At 47.0% G+C, this 16,908-nt stretch overlaps 1 protein-coding gene across 1 annotated transcript in view; it reads left to right on the top strand.

Moving 5' to 3' along the window:
• Rpn7 (regulatory particle non-ATPase 7) overlaps nucleotides 1–16,908 on the top strand; it is a 29,570-nt gene that overhangs the window by 10,483 nt on the left and 2,179 nt on the right. Inside the window, exon 7 of the mRNA XM_077632662.1 lies at nucleotides 9,430–9,535. Within this exon, the coding sequence (XP_077488788.1) occupies nucleotides 9,430–9,535 (106 nt within the window). The remainder of the gene's footprint in view (nucleotides 1–9,429; nucleotides 9,536–16,908) is intronic.

Below are 16,908 nucleotides of genomic sequence, written 5' to 3'. Positions count from 1 at the left end.
GGGAAATCCGCACAAGAGCTAACACAGAGCACAACACACAAACACACAAAAAAAAACACGCGAACTGCAACAGCGCCATCTATGAAATGTGGCACGAAACTTTTTTACTGCTGGCGCCATCTCGTGAGCTCGACTCAAAATTAAAACTCGTTTTGCGCCGCACAGTTTGAAAAAAGCGACGGGATGAAGATGCTCCGCGCGGTTACCGCTGACTCGCAATCAATAAATTTTGGGGTGCTGTCTACAAAATAGACCAAAAATTAACACTTTTTCACCTTTATTTCTCCAAAAAAGGTTTGTTAAATCGGGACAGATCACGGAATCGGTTTCGTTATTTCGGGTTAGTCAAAGCATTGAACCCTATGGGCGTCTGAGGGGGAATTAGGATACCTTCGTTAAATCGAGATTTTCGTTAAATCGGGTTTCGTTAAATCGAGTTTTGACTGTAATTCTATTTATAAATGTGTTATAATAAAGCAATAGCCAAACTACTCTTTGGACTCTGCAGTGATTACTGATAAGTCTGGAAGATCAGGCTATCAAAAAAATGAATTCATTTGAAAAAGTTACTGCTTAAGCTCTTCATTTTCAAGCAGTGCAAAGATCATGCTATCATATCACTATGGATTTGGTGAACAGTGCACTGCCACTGTACACAGAAAACACAATGATGTCTGCTTTTTTTGGTTTTGCCATTCCATGGTGCTTTCACTGATGAGTGGTGCTTGGGATGGCAAAAAGCCCACCTACAGTAATGAGCATGCCGTGGCAGAAAGTGTCAAGCACGTGTACTGCGCGGAGGACCCGATATGGAAATACAAAAATGGTGAAAAAGATTGAATGGCAAGACCTTCAACTTGCCAGAGGGAAGCATTGCGCGGGCATTGCTTTGATAATTAGGCCTGGGGATGCTCATAGCCAGAGGACCAGACTCGAAACAGCTAATAGTTAGGCACTATTAAGCTGCTATGCAGCTAAGATGGATGGCAAAACATTGGTTATTACATTACAGCGTATACACCATTTTATCATGGGTGCCGCCATCTTGGAAACGTGGTGCCCTCTAGTGTCTAGGCAGCAAACGACTGCCATGCTGGTATGCGCAATCGCATTTTTGGTGCACACACCAAACAGGACGCAGGTGGCACAAGTCACAGTTTGGAACTTCTGCATTCATTTTTTTTTTTTTGCCTTATAAAATTGTGTACTGATAGAAAAAGTTTTTCAAGCAAAAATGAAGCCGTTCGGTCGAGAAATGGCCAGAAAACAGGCGGATTATGGCTCTGCAGGCACTTCCACCGTCGGGATGACGACTGACATAGGCCAAGAAGATCTGAGGAGTTTGGCGTAACCTAAGTGGCGTAAAATGGCGTAGGCGTAGCACTGGTTGTGGCGACAGTCGTAGGAGTGATGCAGGGCAACTCTCAAGAAACGTTGCTTGAGTTTGAGAGATAGACTGTTTTAACCAGCTAGAAATATTGTTGGAAGCTAGCGGTGCGAGTCAATTCTTGACAACTGTTTTAAGTGTGATGTTAGTTGCTTTTTATTTGTCGAGTAGGTCTAGTGTGTATACACAGAATTTACTATCCTAAAAGCAGTTGTGATGAGTTTATTTCGTGCAGGCCAGCGTTGATGCGTGAGAAGCGAATTTTTCGCCCTTGCCATTATTCTTACAATGGAGCATCTTGAGGTCACGAATAGATCGTCGCGTGCCAAATAACAAAAATCCAGACCTAGGCTATAAGCAAGAAGTACAACTGTGTTCTTACAAATGTACTAGCGATAGACAATATGGGGCAGTCAGTGAGCTCTAGCCTCATGCTTTTGTGGACTGAACACTGTGGCTCAATATTCAAGTGACAAAAAAGCGCTCTGAAACCTTTCATGCAAGATTTCATTAAGAACGCGATGCTTTCACATGCGAAAAACATAACGTGATCAGGGCACCTGTGCATGAAGCTTAACTCCCATTCCTTTTTTTTTTTGTACGCATGTAGTCAGCGCTCACGCAACGCCTCCTGCTAATTTTGATATGATATGTGTGAAGGTTTCTTTCATGCACGCTGATTTTCTTGCGGATTTGATGTGAGCAAATGCTCGTGCACGAACAAAGGACTTTTTTTCACATTGCCACATATGCGCACTTACTATCGGCAGCTGAAATGAACAGGGCGGGTGTTCTCGGAAAAAAAGGAAATGTTCTATTGTTGCCTTGTGACCAAGTCGCCTTGTATTATTAACAGGGGTGGAGCACACAAATTCTCTTATACCTTTGTAAATTCTAGGCAATCTGTTTATGTGACTGCATCAAAATTATTTTCTGTACTGTTCTGGAGGTAATTTTATATGCTTCAGATACCGTAAAAACCGGAATATAGGTCGAACTTTTTTTCAAAAAACCATGGTGAAAAGTCGACCCCCGTCTTATATACCGGTCATTGGCGGAAAAAATACGGAAGTCTTGCAACAATGGGTGGCTGAAGTCAACAGCCTTCATCACCATCGCCATCAGCAGCAGTGCCGCCATTTTGCGTTTCAGTAGATGCAAAGCGGAAGCTAACGGCAATTTACCGTCGCCTTCAAGAAAAACACGATTGAGTACGAGGAAGCTCACGGGAACCTGGCGGCACAGCGCGAATTTGGAGTATCCGAAAAGAGCATTCAGTACTGGCGGAGGCAGAAGCTGCGTATTACAACTTGCAGCAACCAGAAGAAAACATTTCGTGGGCAGACCGTAGTGTATCGAGAATAGGAAGGAAACGTTGCGCTGCGAGCAAGATCGCTGCCTGTGACTGCTGAATGCATCCGCGTGAAAGCGGCACAGATCGCGCGTTACTCTAGACTCACGAGGGCGCAATTCAAAGGCTCGCCATCCTGGTTGCGGCGATTCATGAAGAGGAGGGCTTTGCTCTATGGTGCCGTACTTGCCTGTGCCAGAAACAAACACGCGGGCCGATTGGTGCGCGATATTGTTGAAAAATTTGCCGGGTGTGCATACAAGCAGCATTTAAATGAAATTAAATACTGTCACCATTGTGCAACCTCTCGAGTCGCATTTGTTTCAAAGTAAGGATGTCTTTCGGTACTTTTCCCATTGAAAAAGATTTTTCATTTTTAGAATTGGTTAGTTGGGGGGTCGACCTATATTCCGGTCCGACCTATACTCCGGTTTTTACGGTAGTTGTTGCTGCAGCCAACAATAGTACAGTGATGGCCGGACAACCTTAAGTCTCGATTCATGGCAATATCTGGACGCAGAACGCTTTCCAACTACTTCGTCACGCAAAAGAGTGCGTAGCACATATGTATTTTGCGTACCATGCCTTGGTGCCCCTGCCGCCAGCTCATACCAGAGAGGAGGAGCGGTACTGGGCGCGCCGAGTTCGAGGCTATTTTCCTTCTCGCCGCGAAAACTGTCTATACAGCTCATATGGTCGAAAAGCCGTTGACGTAAGTAGTAGTCTGCACAGCGTGTCAGAAAAAATGGGGGGCTGCGTAAAAAAAAAATTGTATCATGGTAATTTGTGGTTCTAGTGATTGATGATTCTTTGGTGTGTGACAGACGATGATGAGTTAATGAAATCATTTCAATTAATTGATCAGTTAAAGAAATGAAAAATTGGAAAAGGGGGGTTCAAAGGTGTCAGAATGCTCAGAATGAAAAGCCAATGCTTGATGATGCCATTAAGAGAATTGAGAGTGTGTAATTAATTAAGTGAAACAATTGAAAAATGAAAAACGCGTTCAAAGATTTCGAATTGCTCAGAATGGAAAGCCTAATCCACTACGCTATCTCGTCATACCCTTAAGGCAGAGCTTAAGTGTCCTCTCCAATTTTTTTTTTTTTTTGTATCACGGTGACATCATCAAGGTTCCTGAGCAATTTAGTCACAGGTGTGTGACACTTTGATAAGCATTTCCATTTTCCTCCACCTGCAGTCTTTGCATATTCTATGCGTTCTACAGACCTTTTGCGAGCAGCTTTTGCAACAGCTCCACTGGCAGTGCCAGCCCTTGTGGGACGACAGAAAGACAAACGCAGACAAATGCAAGACTCAAAAGGAAGAGTGCTCTTCAGCAGTCCGTGGGCAAGATGGCACTACCAGCCCTTGTGGGATGACTGAACAACAAAAGCAGACAAACGAACGACTCGAAACGAAGAGTGCTCTCCAGCCGTCCGCGGGCAAGGGATGGCGCTACCATCCCTTGTTGGACGACAGAACAACAAAATCAAACGAACAAGACTCGAAACGAAGAGTGCTCTCCAGCCATCCGCGGGCAAGAGATGGCGCTAGGAGCCCTTGTGTGAGGACAGAACAACAAACGCAGACAAACGGAAGATTCAAAATGAAGAGTGCTTTCCAGTCATCCGCGGGCAAGAGATGGCGCTAGGAGCCCTTGTGTGAGGACAGAACAACAAACGCAGACAAACGGAAGATTCAAAATGAAGAGTGCTTTCCAGCCATCCGCGGGCAAGAGATGGTGTAGGAGCCCTTGTGTGAGGACAGAACAACAAACGCAGACAAACGGAAGATTCAAAATGAAGAGTGCTTTCCAGCCATCCGCGGGCAAGAGATGGCGCTAGGAGCCCTTGTGTGAGGACAGAACAACAAACGCAGACAAACGGAAGATTCAAAATGAAGAGTGCTTTCCAGCCATCCGCGGGCAAGAGATGGCATAGGAGCCCTTGTGTGAGGACAGAACAACAAACGCAGACAAGTGGAAGATTCAAAATGAAGAGTGCTTTCCAGCCATCCGCGGGCAAGAGATGGCGCTAGGAGCCCTTGTGTGAGGACAGAACAACAAACGCAGACAAACGGAAGATTCAAAATGAAGAGTGCTTTCCAGTCATCCGCGGGCAAGAGATGGCACTAGGAGCCCTTGTGTGAGGACAGAACAACAAACGCAGACAAACGGAAGATTCAAAATGAAGAGTGCTTTCCAGCCATCCGCGGGCAAGAGATGGCGTAGGAGCCCTTGTGTGAGGACAGAACAACAAACGCAGACAAACGGAAGATTCAAAATGAAGAGTGCTTTCCAGCCATCCGCGGGCAAGAGATGGCGCTAGGAGCCCTTGTGTGAGGACAGAACAACAAACGCAGACAAACGGAAGATTCAAAATGAAGAGTGCTTTCCAGCCATCCGCGGGCAAGAGATGGCGTAGGAGCCCTTGTGTGAGGACAGAACAACAAACGCAGACAAACGGAAGATTCAAAATGAAGAGTGCTTTCCAGCCATCCGCGGGCAAGAGATGGCGCTAGGAGCCCTTGTGTGAGGACAGAACAACAAACGCAGACAAACGGAAGATTCAAAATGAAGAGTGCTTTCCAGCCATCCGCGGGCAAGAGATGGCGCTAGGAGCCCTTGTGTGAGGACAGAACAACAAACGCGGACAAACGGAAGATTCAAAATGAAGAGTGCTTTCCAGCCATCCGCGGGCAAGAGATGGCGCTAGGAGCCCTTGTGTGAGGACAGAACAACAAACGCAGACAAACGGAAGATTCAAAATGAAGAGTGCTTTCCAGCCATCCGCGGGCAAGAGATGGCGCTAGGAGCCCTTGTGTGAGGACAGAACAACAAACGCAGACAAACGGAAGATTCGAAATGAAGAGTGCTTTCCAGCCGTCCGCGGGCAAGAGATGGCGCCACCAGTGTAACTTTTGTGAAAGCGTCCTTTTTTAGTCCAGGATCACCACATACGGTACGGGGGCCTGGTTTATTCTGTATAAAGCAAAACTTACTGCCAAATGGCACCCCCTTGCGAAAGTTGGAGCACGAATATGGCAGCAGTTTAGCAGGAGGTGCTCTGAGTGATGCAGCAGTCTTTATGTGCTTAGCTGCTCTACCTTGTTGCATATTAAGAAGGAAGGGGTTTGGTTCAGGAGGGTTCAAGGGACGGAACTGCTATTCAAGCAGGCTAAATCCTTTGTAAAGAAGATGTCCGGCAGGGATAAAAATTAGGGGTGTGCGAATATTCGAAATTTCCAATATGAATCGAATATGTTTCATATTCGGTTCATATTCGTATTCGAGAAATGATATTCGTGAATTTCCGAATGTGCTAAAATTCTCGATTACTCGGCAGCGATCGTATACCGCGCCAACTTTTGTAAATCTGATTGTTTAAAAGCGCAATATCTGGGCAAATTATCTGAATATAGAGTTTACAGTTCCAGGAAAACAATATAAAGGCCCTGTTCTCTTTCTTCTCCATCATTTATCACGTGGACCGATCGCATTCCGATGCCACTAGGCTTGACCTTGTGTGCGCATTTCCGCAAGTGGGCTTTCCCACGTACCACGCGTGCTGCAAACAACATGGGAGGCGACCCGCTTCTAACAATTGCAACGCGAAAGTGCGTTTATTTTTTATCCTTCAGTAATATGTTATCTAATTAATGCCCACACCCATGGCATTCGTTCTGTCACCTTAACTCTCCGAGCGTGACCACCGCCATCTTGTTTTGGTCAACTACGCTATGCGGGAAAGCCTACTTGCAGAATTTCGCGTGAGGCTCCCAAAGGGGCGAGTCGAGGTGTCACAACAGGGCAAGCTATCCTGTAAAAATCCCGCTTATTGCATGGTGCACTGTAACCCATGCACCTCTTAAGTGGGCCTAACGGCAGGCGTAACAATGCTCGGAGGGCCCCTGTCACTAGGTCAAAAAAATAACCTGGCCGCGTAGTTTTGGTTTCTGAGCTTGGCCACTCGCCCGTTGCAATGGCAACTATCAACCAGCGCATTCGCCAGTAGTCAAATCTCAGCACCGTGCCGCTTTCAGACGCTGACTGACACGTCGCTCCTCATTTCTTTTTCTTTTTTAGCGACAGTCTCGCCATTCCGACGTCAATGCGCGTTCCCATCTTGCTTATCTCGCGATCTCTTCCAGCACGCCGAAACTCAGTGCTCGTCACGGGATTACAGATGTTTGCATGATAGAGCCGCCTCATAAGACTACCGCATCTTCGGTATTTTTTTTTTCGGGGCCACGGGGCATTTTATAAATCGGCCTTCAAATAACCTGGGCATTTCTGTCGGTTCTTTGAAGTCCGAATTAATGAGGTTTTACTAGCCATCATGTTATTTTTGTTTCCAATCTTTTCATGTTATGGATTGCATTTTGCCTGACCACATTACAGGTTGGATACTGTTAGGCAAATCAATAAAGTAGTATACATTTTTGCGCGCATCATGTTTTTTTTTTATACGGCGCTCAGGCAGTCTGGTTTTGTTTATTTCAATTGCAAAGGCCATACACTATTTTGAAAAAAATAGGAGCAACAATTTTTGCTTGTTTATCTTTTCTGAATTTATTTTGTGTGCTGACCAGATATTCGATATTCGAAGCCATTTTTTCTTCATATTCGTATTCGATTCGTATTAAAAAATTTCGATATTCGCACACCCCTAATAAAAATGCATGCTTGTGTGCGCACAGTGCAATCACTGTGTGTTAACCAGAGGGGAATGTTAGTTCTGGCTTTTCATGAGCTCAAACTCTGCTGCATACAACAAATTTTTAATCATGTGCAGTTTGGTTTAACAAGGTTTCACTGTACAAACAAAATGGCAGCTTGGGTTATGGGGGGGAATGGTTCGGTAGTTTCTGATTCTGGCAAAATGCACGCTCCGGAGGTTACTGGAAGTTGGCTGTCGTAGCCATTCATATGGGAAAGCGACCGCTGGCGCAAGTGAGCTGGGTATAAACTGCGCGCAGTTGACATTTTCTTACCGAAACCAATTTACAAACAAATTACGCAGCTTTTTGGCACGGTTTGTTTTGTGTGAGATGTTCTTAGTGCGCTGATGAAAACGTGCAAGTCAGCGTTGATATGTTGAATGAACATGACCTCACCTCGTGGGTTGAATGGACTTGAGGTGTCAACACGCCAGTGCGCTTTGTTTGTTTTGTTGTGAGCAAGTTTCATTGCCTCAGATGTAATGGTTTTTAAAGAAACGGTGTCATCTGGCAAAAGAGCAAATGGAGAGAATTTTTGAGTTTCTGATTTTTAGCCCTGAAGTATTTAAGTGAAGTAAAGTATGGGATCTGTTTTCTTGGAGGCATGGCTAGAAAAATATATATATGCTGCAAATGGGAAGAAGCATTCTTTCTCAGTAAATGTTCCAGACAGCGACGCTAGAAAACTGAAGAAGTTAATGGTAGTAGTCACACATGGCACATTGTTGTTCTTCGTTTTCTTTTCATTGTGAGGATTGTTCTTTCGCCAGAAAGGTAAGCTGAGGTTTTCTTTCCTGGCTGTGAAAGCAGCTTTATATATTTTCATCATCAAGTCTTAAGATGTGTCTTAGAATGTGCTGTGGTTGCATCAGCAAACTTCGTGTTACACGACAGAGACAAAGTATGGAACACATACCGTGTGGACTAGCGCTGACTTCCAACTTTATTTCCTAAAGCCTGACTTTATGAAATAAAGTTGGAACTTTCCGCAAGCACGTGGGGCGTGGGTTCTTCACTTCGTCCTCATCTTTCTACTCACAGTCGAAACCAGGCACTGAAGTGCACCAACTATCCCAGGAGTTCTTACTGACTGAAGTAAAAGCATCTCATATGTGTTATTGAGGAGCATTGAAGATGGAAATATAGCACTGGGGAATGGCACAAAGCAGCACATCCAAAACCTAGAGTAGATTTTGCGTGACAGATCTGTGTTTGTGGGCTGTTATCACCATGTGCTCATAATTGTGAAAATCTATACAAAGCAGGTTCTGGAGTATATGTTCGGTATGCCTTTTTCATTTTGTTTTAATGCAATAGCATTAGACTTCACATCATGAGATTTCGCATCTGTTAGTCACAGAAGTCACTGATTGCTCAAGAAGGTGACGACTCCACAAGGTCATCTGGCCTTGTTATGTCGTCACAACCTACCCACCGTAGCACTCGATTTCGCATCCTGCATTAGTTACAATAGTCGCTAATGGTCACGAGGGCGATGACAGCACGAGGTCACGTGACCACAGCACTAGTGTCTTCCTTTCCTGAGAAACCGGGAAAGAGCGATACAAACAGGTTGGGTGGAAGGTGTCGATGGCATCTGGGCCAGCAACGAACGTGCACGAAGACACAGGCGAGACTTACGAAGAGGAACTAGACGTATATATACTCGGCGCATGGTTATGTGTGTCCCTAATAAAGATACAATGACAGTGACTGCATTGTGTATCTGGTGAAAGAACTGACTCAGACAAAGAAACATGTAGCAGCAGTGTTGCTTCTAATGCTGTCACGTTCCACTCTTGAAGGGACGTAAGCCAGTCCTTTATCTGTCGGAAAATAAAGTTACCTACAACTACTACTTGCCAAGATTTTGTAGTATACCTTATTGGCATACCAGCTATATAGCCTAGCATCGCTCATGATCAGTGATATGGATTCAATTGATGCCTTTGTAACTGCTTGCTCACAGGGAGCTGGCACGGTTCATAGCGGCTGGGCGGCTGCATTGCAAGATTGACAAGGTGGGCGAGGTGGTCGAGACCAACCGGCCTGACAGTAAAAACTACCAATACCAGGTGAGCAGCTTGTATTACCAGGGTCATTAGGTGTGCCTTGATTGTGTCGTCATGGTTAGGCTAGCTGCATCCATTTACTCATTGCAAAATATAGGAAGCACATCATTGCAGCAGGTTCTTTGTGTGTGCATGTGAGTGCGTGTGTACGTGTATGTGTGTGTGATCTGATATTTATTTACAATTTTCATGCCAAAACTGTTACTCTAATATGAATTCCACAAATGGAAGCCTACTTTGGATGCCTTTTTTTATGTGAAGGCGTAAATATCACTGAATGCAAACAGATATAAATGGAGAACTGGATAAAACAGTGCAACAGAAGACGAAACAAGAGAAGGACAAACACCAGTGCTGGCTGAGAACATCAGGAGGCAGATAGGAGTTCTTGATTGAAAACGTGAGGAGACGAGCCTGGCATGTGGTCGCGGCCAAAAGGTTGACACATACCGTAAAAACCCGCGTATAGTACGAGGTTTTTTTCCTATTATTAGCACCTCAAATTTCCGCCTCGTATTATTTGCGGATCCGAACAAAAATTTCAGTTTTGCTCGAAGTTTTGGTTTCGTTATTGCCGCGTGGCTACGGCTTGGCTTTGTTATTGATTTGTGGCTACGGCTTGGCTTTGTTACCCGTGACGGCGTGGCTAGGGCTAGCGTGGCCTTCCTGACAGCTTACGCGCCGACGCATAAACCACGCTTCGCGAAGGGAAGGTTCTTTTTTTCTGCCGTGGAGGAGCACGATGTCAGGGCCACGAAAACAGTACTCGGCTGCTTTCAAGAGAAAGGCTATTTTAGTTGCCGAGAACATCGGCAACAGTGCGGCCGGGAGGCAGTTCGGCGTCACCGAGGGAAGCATCCGCGGATGGCGGCGACAAAAGGAAGCACTTTTCGCCTGCAGCGGAACGCGAAGAAGCTTTCGCGGCCCGAAGAATGGGTCATACCCAGAAATTGAACTGGCCCTGACGGAGTTCGTAAGAGAACAGCGAGCCGCACATCTACCTGTGAGCGTGGAGCTCATGCAGGTACAGTTGAACCTCTATGTAACGAACCTCTATGTAACGAATTCCTGGATTTTACGAAATTTTTCAATTCCCCAGCACATCCCCCATTGAAGCCCATGTATAGGCGACCTCCATGTAACGAACTCGTTGCGGCAGTTGACCTTGATGTAACGAATCCGTGGCTCTGATCATCGAGCTGTATCTTGTAATGTTTTGCCCGAAATTTGACCGGGCAGTGCGCAACTTTAATGAATATTGTTTAAGTAAGTTTTTATATTAAAAGGTAAAGTAGACCGCGAGCAGAACGCTTGCAATCGCAGCAAACAAGCAGACCTCAGTGATGATGATGATGTTGAGCGCCGCTATTGCCGCTCCGTGGCAAGCGTAGCAACTTTTAAGCTTTCATTTTGTAGCTTGACACTAGGTGGCACTACTATGACAAATTTTTCGTGGTGTTGCGGCGCAGTTATGGTAAGCCTTCTTCGTCAGCGTGTTGACGTGTGTGTGTTGGTGTGTGTTTACGGTGTCGGTTCGTTACGATGAGTTCTGCTGTGAGGAAACGCAAAGTTTTGTTGCTTGAAGATAAGCTCTCGATTTTGAATGCGGTTACCGCCGGCGAAAAAAAGAAGGATGTCGCTGCCCGCTTCAATATACCAGCCAGCTCCCTGTCAACCATTCTTGCTGCAGAACAAAGCATCCGCAGTGCGATGGAGTCGGGCACAAGCGCCCAGAAGAAAAGACTGAAGACGTCGACGTATGCTGATGTGGACAACGCCGTGTTTGCATGGTTTTTGGACAGACGAGCACAAAACGTGCCCATAAGTGGCGCGATTTTGCAGCAGAAAGCCATAGATTTTGCTTGTATCCTGGGCCACGACGACTTCAAAGCGAGTAACAGCTGGCTACAAGGATTTAAAAGCCGGCACGGTAGCGCCGCCGCGGTGGCTGAGTGGTTACGGCGCTCGGCTACTGGCCCGAAAGACGCGGGTTCGATCCCGGCCGCGGCGGTCGAATTTCGATGGAGGCGAAATTCTAGAGGCCCGTGTACTGTGCGATGTCAGTGCACGTTAAAGAACCCCAGGTGGTCGAAATTTCCGGAGCCCTTCACTACGGCGTCTCTCATAGCCTGAGTCGCTTTGGGACGTTAAACCCCCATAAACCAAACCAAAAGCCGGCACGGTGTCGTCGGAAAAGTGGTATCTGGCGAGTCTGCCTCCGCAGACAGCGATGCTGCTGCCTCGTGGGTGGCCAAGAAGCTTCCCGGCATTTTCAGCCACTATGAAGCTGCCGACATTTATAATGCTGATGAGACGGCCCTGTTTTTTTAAATGTTACCGAGCCGCACGTTCTCACTGAAAGGAGAAGACTGCCGCGGTGGAAAGCAAATTAAACTCCGCGTGACGGTTTTGCTTTGCGCCAACACTGATGCCAGCGACAAGCGAATCCTGTTTGTTATTTTCCGCAATGCCCGATCCGGATGTTTTAAAGGAACTGGGCGGATGCCAGTAAAATATGTGGCAAACTCCAAAGCTTGGATGTCGCGGGCAATTTTTTACGACTGGCTGAAGGAGCTCAACCAAGATGTCAAGCGACAAGTTCGCAGCATTTGTTTGCTGCTTGACAACTGCTCCGCGCACCATGTGGAAGGCCTACAGCTTTCTAAGGTCGAGCTGCAGCATTTGCCACCTAACTGCACTTCTCTGGTACAGCCCTTAGACAAATGGGTTATTAACAGCTTTAAATGCTGTTACCGGCGTCGATTGATACAGAAGATGCTCCTGGACATCCGCCTTGAATGGCCAACAAAAGTGGATATCTACCAAGCAATCGAAATGCTTGCTGCGTCGTGGCAAGAGGTCAGATCACAAGTGATCACCAATTGCTTCGCCAAGGCTCAGGTAAATAAGGCCATTTAAGCTACAGTCACTGAAGACGAACCTTCAAGCCCACCCGAGGTCGCAGAAGCGTGGGATGAACTACGCATGAACGGTGGGGTGCCCGACGGTGTCGAGCTGTGCAACTTTTTGTTCGTGGACAACGGCGCCGTGGCTACGGAAGAGATGACTGATGCGGCACTTGTCGAAACCGTTAAAGATAGCCTTGAAGGTGACGGTTCGTCAGAGCCTGATACGTTTTGTGCTGTTCCCACCGCGAGGGAACTGATGGACGCAGTGGACGTTCTGCGCCATTTCGTCGGCTCGCAGGACGATGAAGCAGCCATGGATGCCTTAGTTTCCTTGGAGCGCCGAGTAGTGGCTTCGATCGGGCAAAAACAGCAAGCAAAAATTACGCAGTTTTTCTCTATTAAATAAATTCTTTGAATGGCGAGTTCACTTGAATTGATATCTGTCGAATTTTTATTTCGTTTTGGCATAATCCTTACCAGTCTTAACCCAAAACTGCATGTAACGAAAACCTGGATATAACGAAAAATTGCGAACTTTTTTCAATTTCGTTATATCCAGGTTTGACTGTAAAAGCTAGGGAGCTTGCTAGAGAAAAAGGTATTCCAAGCACCGCCTTCAAAGCGAGCAAGCACTGGATATACCGGTACATGTGCCGTGCTGGGTTTTCGTTACGGCGGCGAACGTCGATTTCCCAAAAACTGCCCGAATCGTTTGAAGAGCTGCTGGTGGCTTTTCAGCGCCACATTATTTCTTTACGGAAGTCCAAGAGCTTTCAGCTAGGGCAAATAGGCAACGCTGACCAAACGCCAGTTTATCTGGACATGCCATCACCCCTCACAGTGCACGAGAAGGGTTCCAAACAAGTTTGCGTCCAGTCTACCGGCAACGAGAAGACTCGGGTTACGGTCATGCTATCGTGCACAGCAGACGGCCACAAGCTCCCACCCTATGTCGTGTTCAAACGCAAAACAATGCCAAAAGGTGAGGAGCTGCCAAAGAATGTTATCGTGAGATGCCACGAGAAAGGTTGGATGAACGAGGGTCTTGTCCTTGACTGGGTGAAGTCCGTGTGGTGTAGGCGGCCCTGTGCACTATTGTCCTTCCCGTCGATCCTCGTGCTGGACGCGTTTCGCTGCCATTTGGCCGACTCGGTCAAGAGAGTGTTACGCGATTGCGGCACTGAACTTGTCGTCATCCCAGGCGGAATGACTTCCCAGCTGCAGCCACTTGACGTTTGCGTAAACAAGCCTTTCAAGGACGCGGTCAAGCGGTGCTACGCTGAGTGGATGCGCTCAGGTGAGCCTGCAGTGACGCCGACTAGGCGGCTGAAGCGGGCATCGCCAGCCACGCTGTGCAAGTGGATTGTGGACGCGTGGGCGAGCATTCCTGCGGACCTTGTGCGTCGGTCTTTCAAAAAGTGTGGAATATCAAACGCCCTCGATGGCACAGAAGATGAGTGCCTGTGGGAAGATTTGTCCGACAAAGAAATCTCCGAAGAAAGCGCTGTTGAGGATGAGAGCGATTGAAGTGCGGTGTCCGATTGCAATAAATGCCTTTCTTCGTGCTTACCTGGTTTACCTCACTCGTATTATACGCGGATACATTTTTTTTTTTTCTATTTCGCGTCTAAAATTTCACCTCGTATTATATTCGGGTTCGTATTATACGCGGGTTTTTACGGTATACAGAGGAGCAGAGGCTTGACGAGGATAGGAAAGTGCCCGATGTAAAAGAAATGAATTCCAGAAAAGGGCAAATACGGACTGGTTGGTACATTTTTGAAGAAGTGGATAAAACAGCGCAACGGAAGACGACGCAAGAGAAGGACAAACTCTTCTCTTGTCTCGCCTTCCGTTGCGCTGTTTTATCCACTTCTTCAAAAATGTACCAACCAGCCCGTACTTGCCCTCTTCTAGATATAAGTGGTGATATCGAGAAATGTTTCCATGCACTCTGTGAGCTATGCATACTTGTGAGCTACACAAATGGTCGTATTGAATAAACTTCGTTGTTAGACATAGATGAAAGAAACGAAGGCGCTCGTGTGCACTTTCTTTATCTGTGTCTGCGCTGAACTGTAACGATGAAGCCGCTCCAGCTTTCCCAGTTGAGTACCGTATTTACACGATTGTAAGTCGACCCCCCCAAATCGCATGTCCGAAAGAAAAAAAAAGTTGACGCGAATGTAAGTCGACACCCCAATCGCATGTCCGGAAAAAAACACCAGTGGAGCGCTTCAAAAACGAAAATTTATTGCATAGATGGGCTATTCATCCTCACTTGAGTCATCTTCAGTGGTACTGCTGCCGTCGTCGTCGTCGCCGCCGCCGCTGCGATCCCACAGCACATCGTCCTCCATGAAAAGACCGCACTTCCTAAATGACCGCACCACGACATCGCGTGGAACGGCCGCCCAAGCGGAAATCACCCACCCGCACACAGCCGCCAGGGAGGCTCTCTTCACGTGCCCCGTTGGCGTAAGTTCCCGCCCTTCTGCCGCCAGCCACTCGTTGTACTCACGCCGGAGCAAGTCCTTGAATGGCTTGTTAATGCCAACGTCTAGCGGCTGCAACTGCCCCGTCAGACCGCCGGGAATCACCAGCATATCTGTATCTTCTTTTCGGAGCTCTGCCTTCACTTTCGTGGTAAGGTGGCCGCGAAATGAGTCCAGCATGAGGAGGTTCGGATTGCGATTTTTGAGGAATGCCCCTGGCCTCAAAAGCCACACCCAACGGTACCAATCAATAACTAAGTTGTCCGTCATAAAGCCTTTTTTGTTCACTCGCACATTCACACCTTTCGGGAACATTTCCTTTGGCATAGTTTTCTTTTGAAGACGATATACGGTCGGAGCTTTGTGCCATCTGCCAAGCATGATAGCATAACAGTGAACTGAGGTTTCTCGTTTCCTGTCGTGAGAAGCTTAACCTCGCGAGCTCCCCTCACGCTCACTGTTGTGTTGCTCGTCATGTCAAAGTAGACGGGACTCTGGTCCGCATTGCCGATTTGGCCGAGCAGGTATCGCCGCGAGTCGCGGAGCTTGAGGTAGTGCCTATGGAAGGCGAGAACTTTCTCCTCGTAAGCAGCAGGCAGCTTCTGGCATACACTAGTACGCCGACGAAGAGAGAAGCCAGCCCTCTTCATAAATTTTGAAGCCCAAGCCCTGCTGGCTTTGAAGTCTGTTCGGAGTATTCCAGCTTCCGCAGCAAAGACCCGGCCTTGTTGCGTGATCATTTCGCATGTCACTGGAAGGGACCGATCACGTATTTCGGTGACATACGCTGCAAGCTTGACGAACACGGTTGATACGAATTTCAGGATGATACAAATTCATGAAATTCCCCAGCAAGAGTGCATTGTGTACAATGTGCAGAATTTCGGATGTTCTGAACTGCCTCCCTCACCTCTACGGATGATACGAATATGCGAGCCACGACCGCACCTCTAGCACTAGGCATTGCCTGCACATCACCAAAGTCGCGGTCGCTAATCGCGCGGTACGCACCACGAGCAGTGAGCAGTGGTGCGCGGCCCGCACATCGCCAAAGTAGCGATCGCTAGTCGCGCGGTATGCACCGTAAGTAGCGACCTGTGGCCGCACATCAGTGAATAAATCCCATCAGCCGTACACAGATCTGTGTGAACGTATTTTTTATGCTTCTGCATACGAATATTGTTTCTTTGGATGATACAAAATTTCGGATGATGAGAATTTTTCGCAACACCATGAGATTCGTATCACTAAGATTCTGCTGTTATCCAAAATCACTTAATTATCTTGAGGGCTGACTCAAGAATGAAGTACAAAGCCATTTGTTCACCTTCCATTCCTAAAAAGGCTGATAATCACTTGTTGGCACATGGTGTGAAGGACTTTTCTGTGATCTCTGGACTTCTGTGCGCATTTGCATGGTCCTTAGTGCTTAAAGGGGCTCCGAAACACATTTTCAGTGCATTGTTTTACCTGTTCGTTGCATAGAATGAGTTAAAATGATGCTATTAGCATCAGTCGTACCGCGTATACTGCGTTTTTAATATTTTAATTAGCTCGCAAAAACGAATTCGTGGCGCTGATGGTGTCACCATACAGTGGTGGTTTTTAGCAGCGGATATGACATCACAGAGGGCGAGCTTTACGATTGCACAAAGAGTAAATATACTGCAAATTGGGTTAATAACTAGACCCGTCGCGGTGGCTCAGTGGTTAGGGCGCTCGACTACTGATCCGGAGTTCCCAGGTTCGATCCCGACTGCGGCGGCTGCGTTTTTATGGAGGAAAAACGCTAAGGCGCCTGTGTGCTGTGGGATGTCAGTGCACTGCACGTTAAAGATCCCCAGGTGGTCAAAATTATTCTGGAGCCCTCCACTACAGCACCTCTTTCTCTCTATCTTCTTTCACTCCCTCCTTTATCCCTTCCCTTACAGGTGTCCTAGAATAGATATATGAGACAGATACCCTTTCCACC

Source organism: Amblyomma americanum, chromosome 7 (assembly GCF_052857255.1).
Source record: "Amblyomma americanum isolate KBUSLIRL-KWMA chromosome 7, ASM5285725v1, whole genome shotgun sequence".
NCBI lineage: Eukaryota > Metazoa > Arthropoda > Arachnida > Ixodida > Ixodidae > Amblyomma > Amblyomma americanum.
This window is presented reverse-complemented; position numbering and strand designations above follow the sequence as displayed.